The sequence below is a fragment of the Eleginops maclovinus genome, chromosome 6 (genome assembly GCF_036324505.1).
Source record: "Eleginops maclovinus isolate JMC-PN-2008 ecotype Puerto Natales chromosome 6, JC_Emac_rtc_rv5, whole genome shotgun sequence".
NCBI lineage: Eukaryota > Metazoa > Chordata > Actinopteri > Perciformes > Eleginopidae > Eleginops > Eleginops maclovinus.
In genome coordinates this window covers 14849501-14864072 of record NC_086354.1, presented here as the reverse complement: position 1 = coordinate 14864072, position 14572 = coordinate 14849501, and the positions used below count along the sequence as shown (strand labels likewise).

The 14572-nt window shown below is 42.6% G+C and overlaps 1 protein-coding gene across 12 annotated transcripts in view; it reads right to left on the bottom strand.

Moving 5' to 3' along the window:
- Nucleotides 1–14572, bottom strand: part of kmt2cb (lysine (K)-specific methyltransferase 2Cb) — a 61017-nt gene that overhangs the window by 24383 nt on the left and 22062 nt on the right. For 7 of the 12 annotated variants that reach the window (XM_063885592.1, XM_063885596.1, XM_063885595.1 and 4 more), the window contains exons 13-27: nucleotides 10759–10836; nucleotides 9425–10140; nucleotides 7335–7457; nucleotides 5815–5931; nucleotides 4662–4766; nucleotides 4116–4220; nucleotides 3819–4000; nucleotides 3217–3381; nucleotides 3010–3116; nucleotides 2800–2871; nucleotides 2468–2680; nucleotides 2002–2121; nucleotides 1588–1707; nucleotides 1374–1507; nucleotides 98–287 (exon numbers count right to left, since the gene is read on the bottom strand). In XM_063885592.1, coding sequence (XP_063741662.1) covers nucleotides 98–287; nucleotides 1374–1507; nucleotides 1588–1707; nucleotides 2002–2121; nucleotides 2468–2680; nucleotides 2800–2871; nucleotides 3010–3116; nucleotides 3217–3381; nucleotides 3819–4000; nucleotides 4116–4220; nucleotides 4662–4766; nucleotides 5815–5931; nucleotides 7335–7457; nucleotides 9425–10140; nucleotides 10759–10836 — 2547 coding nt within the window. The remainder of the gene's footprint in view (nucleotides 1–97; nucleotides 288–1373; nucleotides 1508–1587; nucleotides 1708–2001; nucleotides 2122–2467; nucleotides 2681–2799; nucleotides 2872–3009; nucleotides 3117–3216; nucleotides 3382–3818; nucleotides 4001–4115; nucleotides 4221–4661; nucleotides 4767–5814; nucleotides 5932–7334; nucleotides 7458–9424; nucleotides 10141–10758; nucleotides 10837–14572) is intronic. The other 5 variants (XM_063885593.1, XM_063885603.1, XM_063885604.1 and 2 more) reach the window with 3 other exon arrangements.

Below are 14572 nucleotides of genomic sequence, written 5' to 3'. Positions count from 1 at the left end.
TGTTCTCAGTTAGCCGGTCAAATTTGATAATATACCAATATATTAAATGAATCATTCGCTCTTTCCGGGGAGACTAATGCACTGCGTTTATACGTACGTGCTGCTTGTCTGGTGTGAAGGGATGTTGCGGAGGCGCTGAGCAGAGGGTCTGACGAAGGGTCCAGGAAGCTGGTGGTGGGGTTCTTCCTCTCCCCTTGGCTCTGCCCTTCTTCCAGTAAGCCTGATTCCCCGCCCTGTTGCCTGCTCTGCTTGCTTTTGTCCAGTAAGTCCTTTCCGAAGAACGCCTCCTGAACATGACAAAACAAAGCACTGGTTAATTCCCCGTGTTGACACTTTCCTTCAAGGGCTGTTAACTTACCTTTCTTGACATCCTTCTTGAGAAATACATGACCATGTCACATAGAACTTATTAAGCACACATTGAAGGCCCATGAGAACTGACCAAAGTGAAACAGAGAAGCTGTGGATCTAACAGTCATGTTGCTGCTGACCTCACTTTTGTCAGTACCTACCAAACCCCAAACCACTTATACTCACAAGTCATCTACTATCCTCAAAGACATGTAACTGCAGATCCCTGCTGCACCAAGACATTAAAAGCTCAACGTGTTGCTATTTCAATAATTAATGAAATGTGCTCCACTGTATCGGACATTTAGGTTGGACTGACTGTGCAAGATAAAGAGCAGCACTGACAGCTGCCAGGGTCTTAATGCACATCGCATATCTATGTTTTGGCCAACAAAAGGTGACACTGAGATATCAGCTAGAGACAATGAGCCCTGAAGTCATCTCCGGTTAAGCTTTTGTATATCAATTCACAACCCAGACAGGAATCATTAAAAAGGGCCAGATCACAGACGTGTATCCTCTACAGAGAGTTCCTTTAGGCTGTTCCTCTTTTAACAGAGCTCACAGAAGTGGCATTGTGCACCGTGGTTCTGTAAGTGGTTTCTAGGCAATGTTCTTTGGATTTCAAACCGTCCCAAGGGTGAGATAAAAGGCATTTTATGAAGATTTGGCTTGACAAGACTAGACAAACTGTGCATATGAACAGGAGGCTTGCATAACAATAAAACGAAAATTCATTTGAATAAACTGATAAAGTTAGCTGTTTTAACAAACTGAATTTTGTTCTACTTGTCACAAAAGTTTTTCTTTTTTTTTAAAATAAAAATTACATTTTTATCAGAGCTACCTTTTTGTAGATATTTGTTTGAAAATAAAATTTCACATTTTCACACAGAGCTTTAATACCCCAGGGGCCTTACACTAGTATATAAATGTAATATTATATGCCCACTCTATTTATACACAATATTAGTTTACTGTTCATGTCAAACAGCAAGATTTAGCGGTCACAGGTGACGGACCTGCAGGTAGGCGGGAAAAGCTTCCTCCAGTTTTGTTTTCTTTTTCCGGTAGCGCTTCTTTATTTTTTCTGGGACTTCTGGTCCAGGGGGCGTCTCATCCACAGGAGTATCAGGCAGAGCCTCTGACCATCCTGCTAAAGATAAAATCCCATTACATAAAAACATTGTATACATTTTAATAAAAGATGCAAGTACATATTATGCGTGTACGGACCCTCATCTTTTCCAAAGGTATTCTCTGAGCCATTGGAATCCTTTCTGCTGAGAGATCGTTTGGCTTTGCCTGGACCTTGACCTGGACGGCTCCTCTGGCGGACCATGAACCCACCAATGCCTTGAAAGGAGAAGTCAAATATTATTATTATGATCATCAATCATCACTAATCAAAACATATACTCAGAAAAAAATACGTAATGTAGATGATATGATTTGCATTGTATTCCGTTTGATTGAATGGCTCTATTAATTGTCCAGTGCATTAAGCATGAAGGCTCAGAAAAACATCATAGAGCACCATGTACATCAGAGGCCCTGAGATGGCATTGCTTTGCTACATCTACAACGCCGGGCATGTACTGCACCATTTTACGCTTCAGAGGAGCTGTCTCCTTCAATCAGGTGCCCTACCCGGCCGGTACGGTTTCCTCTTCCTCTTCTTGCCGCCGTCGGCCCCCTTGGAGTCCTCTTCTGCTGGCTCTCTCTCCAGGCTAGAGTCAGACTTTGCCTCACAATCTAGGAGCTCCGCCTCTACATGAGGGAGAGAGCATTGATGATGAGTGACAGCCCTGCGGCAGAAAACACCCTGGCCAGGCTCCTCTACACAGCCACCAGGGTCAATTCAATCTGAACTGCACACAGTGGCAGGACATTAGCCTGATTGAAATTAAAATCACCAGTAGGACCCTTATGGACCTTGATTTTCAGTACGATTTCTTTACACGCCAGTTATGCTATATTTTAAACATTTCAAATGTATGTGTTTAAAAGTCAAACTAATAGAAAAAAAGCTAATACGGATTTTCCACGACACTTCCGAAATGAAGGCCTCTCACAGGCCCTCTGAAAGAAGAAGCTTGTGCGAGGAGACAAGTACCTCTGTTGTCCTCTATGTCTTCATCACGAGAGAGCTCTGAGAGGGGATCCACAGGAGCTTGAAGCACCGCCACACTGTTCTGGTTAATAATCTTCAGCTTCAGCTTCGGCTTGGGTTTCCTGCGCCGTGACGCTGTAGCAGACAAGCTCTGGAGCTGGCAAAGCCCCGACTCTGTCAAACAAACACCATCCTGGGTGTAGGTCCTCGACAGATCTGAGAAAACAAAAACATAGCTAGAATGAGCATTTACTGTCAAATCATCATCATTTAGAGAACAACATTTTCTGTATGTTGCCACTTATGATCTATTGATTTTGTAGCTCCGGACTTACCTATTTCTTTAGCCTTTGAGACGATCTGCGTCATAAGTACAGGCTCAATGGTGTCTCTGGCCTTGGTCACAACTGCAGCAGCACAGGACACAAAAGGCATTAAAAATCAGCACGAAAGGGAGGATCAAATGTCAATAGTTGACTATTCACCATCTTGCAGAAGGACACACACATCTAGACACACATTTAGAGAAATCACTGTGCTCCAACCTTTAGTGTTTTTGAAAGACCGGCACATCGTGCAGTCGAAGCTACTGTCTGCAGCTTTTTCTATATCATTGTCTGAATGGAGACCCTGACAAGATGCATGGAACCATCTGCAGAGGGAGGAGAGGTTTAATAAGAACCAATTATCTAAAGAAAATTAGTAGAGATCAATTTTCCTGAGCCGACAGCTTTGGTAGAAACTCTGCACACCTGTCACATTGGCGACATTGCACAATTACAGTGCCTTCACTGTAGTCCAGCAGGCAGATGGGGCATGTTGCAAGGCTGGCACAGGGGGCACACTGAGTGTAATTATTCTGCCACTCACACCTTAGGCCCGGGGTAGTGGCACCACACTGGGTACAGGACACACACCTGCAGGAAACAGGGAGGACAGGAGGACAGAGGTCATTTTAGACAGGTTACTTCAAAGTGGTGAACACTGATTAACTGTGGTGCAAAAACCTTGCCTTCCTACTTCACTGTCCACATGCTTTAAATATGAAGTTATCTTGTTCATTTCTAATGTTAAAAGGAACTCTGAATTCAGTTTTTCCCTTTACATAAAAGTAATCAAGATATTTGCTTTACATGCCTTTTTATTGTTGAAAAAGTGTTTGTTTATTTTCAAACTGAGATCCATAAAAGGGTATTAATAAGATACATATTGCCTTAACTCCTTAATATAACAATCAACAGATTGCCAAAATGTACTATTCTTTCATTCTTAACACAAAATCATTCTAATTTGAATCATGTTCGATGACGCTCGTTTGACACTAAATCTGCCGTGAGGATCACAAAACACTCACCATTTGCACTTCCAGCTGTCCTTGGGCACGTTCTGCAGCGGAGGGTCCAGGCAGTAAGTGTGATAGCTGATGTCGCAGTCATCACACAGCAGCAAGCGGCCAGGATCTGTGGCCTGACCACAGGCTTCACATACAGTACACTCCAGACAGCGCCAGCCTTTACTCAGCACCACCTTGTTGATCTGTGAAAAATAGAAACAAGGCTTTGTATGTAGAGGTGTGTGATAGGATGGAATTTCAGTGCTATGTTCTTAGGTATAGTGTGTGTGTGATGTAAAAACTCAATGTTAACTGTACCTTTATGCCAACACAGAATGGATGATAACACTGGCCACACTGAGCGCAGGCCAAAAGACGGCCCTCTGCACCAAGGCCAAAACTCCCACACACCACACACATGTCCTGGAAGGAAATAAGAAATCATCAGTTTAGAAAATCCAATTCTCACAATTTTATAGTTGTATTAAAGAATAGTTATTTTCTACAATACAGGATTATGACCTCTGAATGCCACACTGCCTACTTCATAGCAACAGCCGTCTCTAATATTTTCATGAATATTGGACAGTAGCCATCAGTCATTTATCGTTCACAGAATAAACTTGTACAGGAAGGTAGAAAGTAAGAAGCAGTAACATTTAAATATGATCCTGTGTTACATAATCGGCTCTATTACCTGAAGGCAGTTGGCAGTATTGTCACAAGAATTAATGATCTCCAGTGGGAGAGGTCTTTAAGCACAGATTTAATTTTAGACTGTCTAAGTGAATGAAGGAATTCCCTCATGCGGATTCAAAATGAAATATAGCAGCGACACATGTAAGTATTAAATAAATAGAAAACCTGTTTGAGCGTGAAACTGTCATTGCTGGAAAATATGACCACTGTGTTATGCATGGCGTTCTCCTCCTCATCCTTGACTGGGTAGGGTGTTTCTATTGTGGTGATCTGAAAATCAGGGAGTAAAATACACATTATAAACAAAAATAACCGTGATGACATACGCAGTATAGTTGTTTTTGATTATAAAATCCACAGATACAGGAGCTTATACGACCTATTTTCACATACTTAACAGAAATAATCCTATATCAGCTTTAGGGCGGCCATCAAGTAGTCGCACTAAATATCTTTAGTCGAAGAAAAAAAACAGCCACCTCTGGCTGCTGCTTTGACGCGTCAGCCGGAAGACCCCTCACACTTCATTCAGAGCTATGCCGGGTCATTAATGTATTTTTGTTGGCCAGGAAATCTAAAATATTGGATCCTTTTTAGCCGGTATAGGACGAGCCACACAAGGTGACATGCTAACTCCACAGGCAAAAAGTTTCCTCCATATAAAAATATTATTTAATTTCCTGATCGGGGCGTACGGCGCAGGTATTTTTGTCGACGCGCATTTTTGTAAGTGTTCCCGTTTGCTGTGTATTATTTATCAGTTTGTTAACCTTATTAACATTTAAAACATAAACAATAATGTTTATTTTTTCGCTTTCCTTACTGGCATTTCTGCTGTTTATACCGCTGATGCAGCTTCCCGCATGTTAAATGTTATTTATATCTCAAAGGCTCATGATTACAGTTTTATTTTATATGAAGCACAATGTACGTGATGTTACTGATAACGTTATTTTCTTCCCTGGCACTGAAACGATTTTGTGAAAAAAAACAAAACATTAAATAATATCAAAAATCATTATACATCATAAACCGGTGACGATAAGTCGACTAATCGCCTGAATTGACGACATTTGGTCGACTAGAAAAATCTTTAGTTGAGGCCAGCCCTGCTTCGACCATATAAAAGGTGCAAACAGAAATTGCACTCAGGCGATGTGACTTTACCATAAACTAAATTACGAAAGGGTTTCTGCTTACAATACATCATCCGTGTTTTCAGCAGGAGGGAAAATAAATAAATAAATGCTTTTTTTTTGCATTTAATGTTATATTTGGCAAACATGTTGAGGCGTCGCACAGCTGACAGCGCACATACCCCAGGGTTCATTCCGGGACTCACTCCATTCTTGCCTCTGGCCCGTCCACGTCCAGCTCTACCTGACAGACCAGCCCCTCTGGGTCTCCTCCTCCCAGGAAAGCCTGAGCCGCGACCCTGTGGAGGAAAGACAAAATTCAGAAAATGTGCATGACGGCACCTAAGGAGAACATAGCATAGGAACTATGGCCACTCCCCATTGTACAAACTGAAGTGAGCAGAGGCAGAAATGTGTTTCTCTCTAACAGGCTGATTTATAGTTGATTCAGTGGAAAAAAGAAATTTAAAAATCTGAAAAGGTTTGTATAAATTCTTTACTATTCAACAGGAAGAGGAGTACTGCTCCAGTTCTAAAAAGGTTAAGTATGTTTGTGGTGTTGGTCGCATGAGTGTAAGACGCTGCTGCAAGTAAAATGTGAAGGATAAGTGATTTTGAATATTTTATATTATAAGTATTACAGTTGGCACCTCTATGGCCTTGAAAAAATAGCTTTTCATTTATTTTTTTACATCAGTTATATTTGCATCTCAAAAGACAGCTTCACTTGAATTTCTACAGCCAGCAAGTGAGAGAGTTGGGAACAGGCTTCTGAAGTGTTGTTCTAACAATACCAGATCCACTGTCCATTTCCAACCAGAGGCCTCACGCTAATCATGCCTGTCAAACTTAAGTCTCACTGAATCTTCCACCTGCCCCCAAAAGCCCTTCAGTTACTCCGCACTGACCAACGCAGGCCCCTCCATCACACACACACACACACACACACACACACACACACACACACACACACACACACACACACACACACACACACACACACACACACACACACACACACACACACACACACACACACACACACACACACACACACACACACACACACACACACACACACACACACACACACACACACACACACACACACACACACACACACACACACACACACACACACACACACACACACACACACACACACACACACACACACACACACACACACACACCCCCTGCCGCAGAACACAAATTACTCAGAGTAATGATGCAACCATGACAACCAACGAACACAAACCTTTTACAAAACAAAAAAAAAATCAGAGAAGAGAAAAAGCATGTATAAACATATGAACAGATCCTAATTCAAAAAAGATGGAAAAGCAGAGAATGGCTGATAGAGAGGATCCGGTTACACATTGCTTTACTCTTTAAAATGATACGTCATATTAAGACTGAGCAGCGTCTGATTACACCACACTTTTGAAGTTTCAATTCAACAGCAAAACCGATTTTCAAAAGAGCGATGTGTGTGGGTTTCCCTTCATGAAGTCATTAGCCTAGTTATTGGTCTATGAATCTCCTCCTGTCACTGCGAGGTGGTGGTAATTGTTGGTGTAGGCTAGGATATACATCACAGTGACATTCAGGAACACTCTGGGAGTGTGTGTGTCACTCGGGTAAACAGAGGGCTGACAGAGGGCAGCTGCTGCCCTGCAATCTCTGCTGAGCCAGTATTTACCACTCTGATGCTCCAGCTGGGGCTGCCAGAGGACTGCCTGGTCTTTGGGACGTCCCACCCCTCTGGCTGGTCTGGTGACCAGGACAAGGGAGAGCTCACACTGCTATGGGGGCTCCATGCACCCTAAGGTAAGGGGGGGGGGGGGGGGGGGGGGGGCGGGTGAGAGAGTGAGAGAGAGGAAGGGAGGAGGGCGACAAAATGCAGCAACTTAAAAACAAAGCCAGCGAAGAAACAAAAACATACAAAGGAAGATGTTAGAGAGATGTAGTGAGTTTTTAATGTAGCCAATTGGGAATTAATCAAGAGACATCCATATGCAGGGCTTTAGTATTAGAAAGCATCTGATGTGCCAAAGTATAAACAGGAGGCATTATTAGATTACAATCCTATTAAAGCCAATCCATAGAGCTTTTCATGCAAATGCATTTAAGAGGCATGTTTCTAAGAGTCTTTGTCACGGCGAATGAGGAGCGCACGATTGTGTTAGTTGCATTTCACACAGCATAATTTGCCAGGGTATCATGGCATCATACAGCGGGAGTAGGCTAGGCATCCTCTCTCCATGACAACCGTGTATGTTTGGCGTGTTGACAAAACAAGAGGGACTGCGTTAGCACAGCAGCACATCAGACAAAAGCACACTGGACTAAAAGAGAAGCAACATTCAGATTTCCCCAGGCCTTATGTAATAAATTAGTTTCAGCCATATGTTTATTTAAGAGATGGGATATATCTAGGGGGAAAAACACATTTTGCAAACTAAATTAATCTATCTTAACCAGCATCATTCATAATATATTATAGCCAGGGGGGTGATTCTAGTCCCATTATAACGCGTCTGAGAGAGTCCGCATTCAGCGTCTCGATTATGATCCATTTGTTTTAACGACGGGGGATTAAACATTTTTTGACAGTCACTGTGCAATTGATGGTGCAATATGGAGACATCAGAATGGAAGTGATCACTGAAACTTGTGATTTCATGTGACAGTTTGTAACGTGGACATGAGATGAACATGGGTGACTTAAAGGTCCCCTATTATGCAAAATGCACTTATTGATGTCTTTTAAACAGAAATATGTGTCCTCGGCGTGCCAATAGACTCACAAAGTATCACAAAATACAACCCTCTCTCTATTCATCCTTACCCTCATCTCTAAAAATGGGGTTACAAACGAGCTGACCCAGATTTGCTTCGGTCATGACGTCATAACCGAAATGTGGGCTGGCTTTACATTTACTCCTGGCAACGTCCCGCCCACGTGACATGTCCCAACCTATCATCCGCAACATACAGCCGCGAGCTGAATCCGCTCCGCAGCAGCTCAGTCTGTGTGTTCAGCAGCACCTCTGCAGGAGGGACTTACAGTTGTTGTATATATAATATAATGTCACTGTTCTAGTGGTAAACATTAAGAAGTGTTTCAGAAATAATGCTTGAAGTGGTTTTGAACATAATATGGGGTTTAATCACGGCAGCGTTTAGCTGAGTTTCTCTGTTAGAAACTTCTCTCTTCAGACAGAGAGCTGCATGATGCTGCAAATGGGCGTGGCCAGCTTCAGCTACGCTCAAATTTAAAGCAACAGTCTCAGAATCAGCACTTCAGGATCAGGGCTGAGATAGAGGGGGGTGAGGCATGCTACAATGGGTGATCTGTTTGTTATTCTGAACAAAACACTTCACAGACACGTTTTGTATAGATATTGCCTTACAATATATTGTTCAAATATAGCATAATAGGAGACCTTTAAGAAAAAGCCACAGAGATGGAATATGGTGAGGAGTCTTAGGGAAGCTGTTTTAGCAAACATAATCCCTAGAAATAATGCTAAATTCCACTAAGCTTAGCATGAACACTGAGGTTGACTCCTCCTGTTATGCTCGCATAATGTGCTGCAAGGTAAAACTTCACAGATATCTTTTTGTTACAACCGTATAAACTGCTTCAAACCCAGACCAAAGACCATATCCACCACCATAAAGAACAGCATGCAGGACACGTCCACACAAGTAATTTGGGTATAAGCACCATTTATAACCCTACACATCAAACACTGGTCTTTTGTGACATGATATCAAAGTTCCTACCTGTTTTACTCGCGGCCTCCCGGGGGAAAACTTCCTCTTTGTGATGGCTGGTTTTCCCATTCCAATCTTGGGGGTGAGTGGTATAAGGGTGGTGGTGGGTATTACACAGCTGTGGTCCCCCAGTGAAGGTAAGATCTGGGTGTGGGGTAGTTCTCTGGGAGATGTCCCTCGAGCCAGAGGGGACGAGTGGCAAGGAGAGGAAACCATTTCCGCCAACCTTTCCACAGATGTCTTGAGTGGTTTGTCCTCTGAAGGCAGGCTGGGAAAGGACAGATGGCTCTCGAGGGTAGTGTACATCTCCTCTGGTGTGCTAGAGGCTGAGGCCTTAACAGTCTCTGCTGGGTTCATGTGAAAAACACCCTCCATCCTCTCCTTGTTAAGTTCCTCTGGAGCAGTTTCCAGGAATGAAGCCCTGACTACATCCATACTCAAAGGCTGGGGTAGCGAGACTACCGTTGGTTGGTCCGTGAAAGGTACTGATGCAGTACTTGGTTCTTTGGTGGTTGAGATGATGGCCTTAAAATCCTTTGTGCTGGGGTTGGCCATGCCCTGCTCGGGGCAGGCCTCTGTCTTTGCTGGTTTGATTTGTAACGTGGTGTCCTGTGTCTGTAGTGCCTCCAGAGAGAGCTGGGCTGGACATGACTCCTGGCTGGGAGTCTCTGAAGACGCAGGACTCTCTGAGGATGTAAGCGGGGCCCTCGCTGCTGGTTTTGTCTCTGTGGGAGGAAATACACAGTGGTCAGAATACTTGGATAGAAGATATTAGTTATTCTAATGGTAACAAATGACCTGCATTACGAAAGTGTTAGTCATTAATGACGTGTGACTTTAGCAGTGTTGAGTTCTTTGTTTAATTCTACCTTTAACAATGTTTAAATATGAATGAACAATTATTGGAATTATAGTGAAATTGCAATATGGCTAACTGCGATTTTCAAATAGGAGACATTTGTTACAAGGTGAAATGTGTTATACTATTTTTAATAAAATATTGTCATTGTTATCTTTTAGAGACGTCCATGCCATCATATTCTAAAGACTTAAGAAAGATCTTGGTTTGACAGATTTAACAGATCCCATCAAACACACCATTCTCATTTGTGTAGGTTTTTCAATTAAAATTTGAATAATGATATATTATTAGAAGTATAAAGTCTCATTCCCTGTAATATCACAAACCATGTTGCACACATGTTTACATTGCATTTTAACAGCTGTTTTTCTTACAGTTTATTTTCACCAACTAAATATTTACTACAACAACAACCACTGCTGCATTAATACAAATCAATATAGAGATATTCCACAATCCAGATTAGTCTGTCTGTACAAACCTTGTTTGAATTCTGTTAGGATGTTGTTAACAGAAGGTTCAGTAACCTGCATCTCAACGTCTGCACCCACCGAGACTTCTAAAAGAGAGAAGATTCATTTTACACATTATACCCAAAGACATTGTTTTTTGTTCATTAATAGAAAGTAACAAGAGTCCTACAATACTGTGAACACATAACAGATAGTAAGGGAATACAGAGAGTGGGCCGTAGGGAAATGCAGCGCTTGGATGCCCTTCAGGCAAACTGAGAGAACATACCCTTTTCTGCTTGTATTAATTCTATCAACCAGTTATTTCATGCCTGATGGTGACCCAACAATGATGTTTATTTCTAAATCGAGGAAACTCTTCTCATATTTTCGAAAACCACTAGACCGCTAGATTTTTCTTTTACAGATAATTTGGTTATCTTCTGAGTGAATACAATGATTTTATATGGTTCAATTTACAGTGGGGCAAACAAGTATTTAGTCAGCCACCAATTGTGCAAGTTCTCCCATTTAAAAAGATGAGAGATGCCTGTAATTGTCATCATAGGTACACTTCAACTATGAGAGACAGAATGAGAAAAAAAATCCAGGAAATCACATTGTAGGATTTTTAATGAATTAATTGGTAAATTCCTCGGTAAAATAAGTATTTGGTCACCTACAAACAAGCAAGATTTCTGGCTCTCACAGACCTGTAACTTCTTCTTTAAGAGGCTCCTCTGTCCTCCACTCGTTACCTGTATTAATGGCACCTTTTTGAACTCGTTATCAGTATAAAAGACACCTGTCCACAACCTCAAACAGTCATACTCCAAACTCCACTATGGCCAAGACCAAAGAGCTGTCAAAGGAGACCAGAGACAAAATTGTAGACCTGCACCAGGCTGGGAAAACTGAATCTGCAATAGGTAAGCAGCTTGGTGTGAAGAAATCAACTGTGGGAGCAATTATTAGAAAATGGAAGACATACAAGACCACTGCTAATCTCCCTCGATCTGGGGCTCCACGCAAGATCTCACCCCGTGGGGTCAAAATGATCACAAGAACGGTGAACAAAAATGCCAGAACCACACGGGGGGACCTAGTGAATGACCTGCAGAGAGATGGGACCAAAGTAACAGAGGCTACCATCAGTAACACACTACGCCGCCAGGGACTTAAATCCTGCAGTTCCAGACATGTCCCCCTGCTTAAGCCAGTACATGTCCAGGCCCGTCTGAAGTTTGCTAGAGGGCATTTGGATGATCCAGAAGAGGATTGGGAGAATGTCATATGGTCAGATGAAACCAAAATATAAGTTTTTGGTAAAAACTCAACTCGTCGTGTTTGGAGGAGAAAGAATGCAGAGTTGCATCCAAAGAACACCATACCTACTGTGAAGCATGGGGGTGGAAACATCATGCTTTGGGGCTGTTTATCTGCAAAGGGACCAGGACGACTGATCCGTGTAAAGGAAAGAACGAATGGGGCCATGTATCGTGAGATTTTGAGTGAAAACCTCCTTCCATCAGCAAGGGCACTGAAGATGAAGCGTGGCTGGGTCTTTCAGCATGACAATGATCCCAAACACACCGCCAGGGCAACGAAGGAGTGGCTTCGTAAGAAGCATTTCAAGGTCCTGGAGTGGCCTAGCCAGTCTCCAGATCTCAACCCCATAGAAAATCTTTGGAGGGAGTTGAAAGTCCGTGTTGCCCAGCGACAGCCCCAAAACATCACTGCTTTAGAGGAGATCTGCATGGAGGAATGGGCCAAAATACCAGCAACAGTGTGTGGAAACCTTGTGAAGACTTACAGAAAACATTTGACCTCTGTCATTGCCAACAAGGGGTACATAACAAAGTATTGAGATGAACTTTTGTTATTGACCAAATACTTATTTTACAGAGGAATTTACCAATTAATTCATTAAAAATCCTACAATGTGATTTCCTGGATTTATTTCTCATTCTGTCTCTCATAGTTGAGGTGTACCTATGATAAAAATTACAGGCCTCTTTCATCTTTTTAAATGGGAGAACTTGCACAATTGGTGGCTGACTAAATACTTTTTTTGCCCCACTGTAAGTAAATAGCACAGATCAGATTGAATGTTGCATTAGCCTTGAACATAATGTCACACACAAAGGAGTGGCTTCGGAGTAACAAGCAGACACACTGTTTAAAAAAAACACGACACAAGCCTTTATACTCTATTTCAGTGTTATTCGTGTTTCTTCTACCCTCCCTATCCATTTGGTTTTGAAGCATTTCCTATCCTCTCCCTCCATTTGGTTTTGTATTAAAGACATCAATGCATTTAACTAGTCTTGTATGAATGGAACTAGTCATTCCTGGCTATCAGGCATACACACACCGAGCCAATATTCTGCCAGACAGCCCCTGACCGTACAGATAGCCTAGTCTTAACGAAGCACCCACCATTTCAATCCACAAGTTCCCATGTCACACTGATCCTGACACACACATGCACCTGCTAAGCATCTCTGCCAGGAAAGGGAGTAACCATGACAACCAACATCCCAGGGTCTGTGTGCTCTGGGCTCATGACTGCGCAGCTTGCAGGTGCTCATCCGGTGCCGATGCCAGAAAGTCAATTAGGAGATGGGCCTCCAACCATCTCCAGCCTTCAACTATTGACCGAGCTGAACACACATTCTCATTCATATTAACGCCCCGCTTCCTATGTCTCCTACAGTCAATGAGGTGATGGTTGAGATAAATACACGGCTTTGATTAATGCAGCAGAGGCTTTAAGTCGGGTCTAAGTTGCAGTCACAGAATGGATGTGACAGCGTCTGTCAGTTGAGTCACGGTAAGCCAAAGTTAAACCCTGAGTGGTGGCGAATCCTGGCAGGTGATAAACAGCTCTGGTTAAGGACTTGAATTACATTACATCCGCGTAGAGTTGGCAGAATACCCGTGATCAAGCATAACAAAGCCGAAAATTAGGTACAACAAATACCTGAGTACATTCAGCACAATAAAAGTATATACCAGGGTTTAGTCTGAACAGGGTAACACGTTGCGCCCCCTTACTTTCGCCGTGCGCCCTCACACCAAAGTGCCAAATAGACTGTCAGCCAGCATAGACAGCTTTATTTTTACGGGCCTTCGAATAAATATGGGATCGATGTCCGGTCTGTCGGGAGTGGCAGGGAGCGGGCTTACACCGAAACTGGGATTTCTGAATGACATTGTTTCTTTTACTGTCCTTTATTCTGTAGGGGAAGTAAAGAAACCATAACTCTGGATTTATGGGAGGTGCAATATGTGACTCAGACATGAAGAAACTATGATTTTCAGCTTCGCTCTAATGCTTTATTTCCCCCGGAAAGTGGGCAGGGCCGTTAGCGCCCCATACTATATTTTTCTATAAAAACCCCTGTATAGGCCTACCCTCTTTTATTCATGGCAGGGATACTGAATACACCGCAAAAATAAAATAACCTTTTACCCGTTTTCTAATAGGCTGCAAGACCATAATCCAAAATGTTATATCCCGGCATAGAGAGCATCATGACACGAGAATTAAAAAGAAAAAAGCAGGTAAAACGTGTCCTGTTTTAAGGTGCTCAACATAAACCTCCTAAAGCTTTTCTTAAGTCAATACACAGATCACTCAACAGGTCTTTAAAGCCACGGTGGAGGAAGCACCTCCTTGCCAGCTAAATCCAATGATGAAGCAGCTCATTGCCACAGGAAGAACGAGTAACAAGAGAGTGCATGTGCATGCAGAACAGTGCAAGCAAGATGTGTGAGCAGTCATGAATGAGCCAGCTTAGCTCCGAGGCATGTTTGCAGGCAGGAGACCTAATAACATCC